Here is a 2,884-nt window from a genome sequence, read left to right on the forward strand (position 1 = left end):
GATTCTTTATCGTCCGCTAACAGACGGCAAAGAAGTGGGGCTTGTGGGCCGTTAGGGTTTAGGCCTCCACTGGACCCCACCCACCTCTTTGCCGCGGGCTAGCAGACGTTAAAGAATCTTTGCCGTCTGCCAGCAGACGGCAAAGAATTGGCTTATGGCAAATAGGATCTTTGTCGTGAGCCATTTTTTGCCGTCCATTTTTTATAAGCAAACGGTGAAGGCCTTCTTTGTCATTCGCTAGGAGGCGGCAAAGAGCTGACTGATGGCAAATTCTCTATTTCCTGTAGTGAGAGGCTTCTCTCTTGAAGCAAAGTATACGGTGGGTGAACAAATTACTGTTGAGAAATTGATAGAAAAGCTCATAGTTATGAAGATATCCAAGGCAATGATCATGAATATAGGCATCACGTCCATGATAAGTAGACCGAAATGATTCTGCATCTACTACAATTACTCCACACATTGACCGATTCCTGCCTTCATCTATAGTTTTAAGTTCAAAAGAACAGAGTAACGTCTTAAGCAAGATGACACGATGTAGAGGGATAAACTCAAGCAATATGATATAAATTCCATCTTTTTATCCTTAACGGCAACAATACAATACGTGCCTCGCTACCCCTGCTGTCACTGGGTGAGGACACCGCAAGATTGAACCCATCACAAAGCACCTCTCGCATGGCAAGATAGACCGATCTAGTTGGCTAAACCAAATCAATAGATCGGAGAGAAATACAAAGCTGTCATAATCATGCATAAAAGTGTTCAGAGAAGACTCAAATAATATTAATAGTTAATTTGATCATAAACCCACAATTCATCGGATCTCAACAAACGCACTGCAAAAGAAGATTACATCGGATAGAACTCCAAGAACATCAAGGAGAACATTGTATTGGAGATCAAAGAGAGAGAAGAAGCCATCTAGCTACTGGCAATGGACCCGTAGATATGTGGTTCACACATCATTGGAAGGGTAGCAAGGTTGGTGTAGAGGCCCTCCATGATCAAATCCCCCTCCGGTAGAGTGCCAAAAAAGACCCCAAGATGGGATCTCACGAGAACAGAAGCTTGCGGCGGCGGAAAAGTATTTTTGTGGACGCTTCTGATGTAGAAGGAATATTTGGGTATTTATAGAACAAGAATGAGGGTTAGGGGAGTCCCTAGGGGCCCACTAGCCTGGGGGCGCGCCCTCAGGGCTTGTGGCCCTCTCATGGCTCCTCTGGCCTCCTCTCCAAGTCTCCTGGGTTTTTCTGGACCAAGAAAAATCATCGTAAAGTTTTATTCCGTTTGGACTCCACCTGCTTTTTACACAATCTACCATGATATTACCACTGTAACCGAAGTAAAAACTTTTGGCTACAGCTTTTGTAAAGGAAGCACACTGGGTGGTAATCTGGGAAACTCCTAGTAAGTTGAAGAGGTCCAGGACTTCATGAACAGTATTTTTTACGGCTGAACAAGAAATTAGGCACCTTGATGTAACTTTTACAACTTCAGGTGCTTTTTAAACAAAGAAACTTGGATGTTTAAAATACACCAAACAAATACATGTCAAACGTCAAAACAGGGTAGAAATGGATAAACATTTCACTCAAGTCAGCAAGTAAACATTGTAAATATAAGCATGCTAACAAGATAAATATATGGCTTACCAGAACATTCCTTCAAATATATTTGCCACCGTGAAAGAAGATTGTGCAAAAACCGTTAAAAGAATCATGTGTGTCCAGGCATACTGTTTGAACTGGTATTTGTATGTCTTTTTCTTCAGTGTCAAAATAAACCATACAAATCCTGGATCATGGGAATTATACATTACTTTTATGGCAGATATGAAATAGAAATTAGCAAGACAAGACAAGCAGGTTACTAGAGGGAGGAATGTCTAAGCAAAACTCAAGCAACCAAACAAATTGCAAAATCCAAAGACAATCGGCTTTTGCGTAACACATTGCGTTCTTCAGATTACTTGGGCAGGCAGGCATTACATAAAATTTTAGTTATTAACATTCCCAAACCCTAACGCCCATCCAAAATTGGTCAAATGGTGTTGAACCTCCGTTTCTTCAATTCAATCAATAAATATTTCCACTCTAGGAGTTTGCAAAATAGTTGCTAATGCCACAGGTGCACTATCATTTACATTGACTGGAAAACCTATAACCATATAATAACCAAAGTAGCCAAGCAGACCATAAATGTAATAAAGTGGTGACTGCTATATTTTGGGTTAGGTCTTTACACATATTAGCATGTTCTGAAAAAATCTGAAGAAAATATTAAATTTCGAAGTGAATAATTACTAATTGGCATTATTTATGCATTGCAAAACATATTGTGCCTTACCTGAAATATAAAGAAAATAGCAAATAAACATCTGATACTTTATTAGGCCGCTGACGAGCTTATACAACAAGTGATCTGAAGATACTGTGTTAACAAACTCCCGACTAAGAAAGCGTCCATATGTAAACAACATTGCCGTGAAAAAGAAGTGCCTGCAAAGAAATGGCAGTAACAAATTATATATGCTTTTTGAAAAGCATTACAATGGTGGCAGCTACATCGTCGAGTTAATTGAAAATTTTCCATTCAAAACAAATAGTAGAATCAGAATGACTTGACACCTACCAATTTAGGAGCCTGAACCCTGGCAGTTGCTTCTCTTCACTGGATTTTCTGAGTAGGTTGAAAAGCTCTGTCGCCATGAATATTTGAATGACAACCACCATGGCCCAGATATAAAGATGGCCCATATAAACTAGGAATGCAAAGCCGCCAATCATCCACACAGTAGAATATGTACGGATAAGCATCGACTTATACTTGTTCCGATCGCTGACAAGCAAAGTGGGTCCATTTGTTCTATTCCCATCGGTTG

The 2,884-nt window shown here is 40.0% G+C and overlaps 1 protein-coding gene across 1 annotated transcript; it reads right to left on the reverse strand.

Moving 5' to 3' along the window:
• Positions 1–1,635: 1,635 nt before the first annotated feature.
• On the reverse strand, positions 1,636–2,884 carry LOC119292992 (phosphatidate cytidylyltransferase 2-like). The gene is made up of 3 exons (XM_037571851.1): positions 2,635–2,884; positions 2,350–2,501; positions 1,636–1,797 (listed from the first exon to the last, which is right to left on the reverse strand). The coding sequence occupies exons 1-3, from the start codon at positions 2,817–2,819 to the stop codon at positions 1,652–1,654; spliced, it is 483 nt and encodes a 160-aa protein (XP_037427748.1). The 5' UTR covers positions 2,820–2,884; the 3' UTR covers positions 1,636–1,651.

The sequence above is a fragment of the Triticum dicoccoides genome, chromosome 1A, assembly GCF_002162155.2.
Source record: "Triticum dicoccoides isolate Atlit2015 ecotype Zavitan chromosome 1A, WEW_v2.0, whole genome shotgun sequence".
NCBI classification, from domain to species: Eukaryota; Viridiplantae; Streptophyta; class Magnoliopsida; order Poales; family Poaceae; genus Triticum; species Triticum dicoccoides.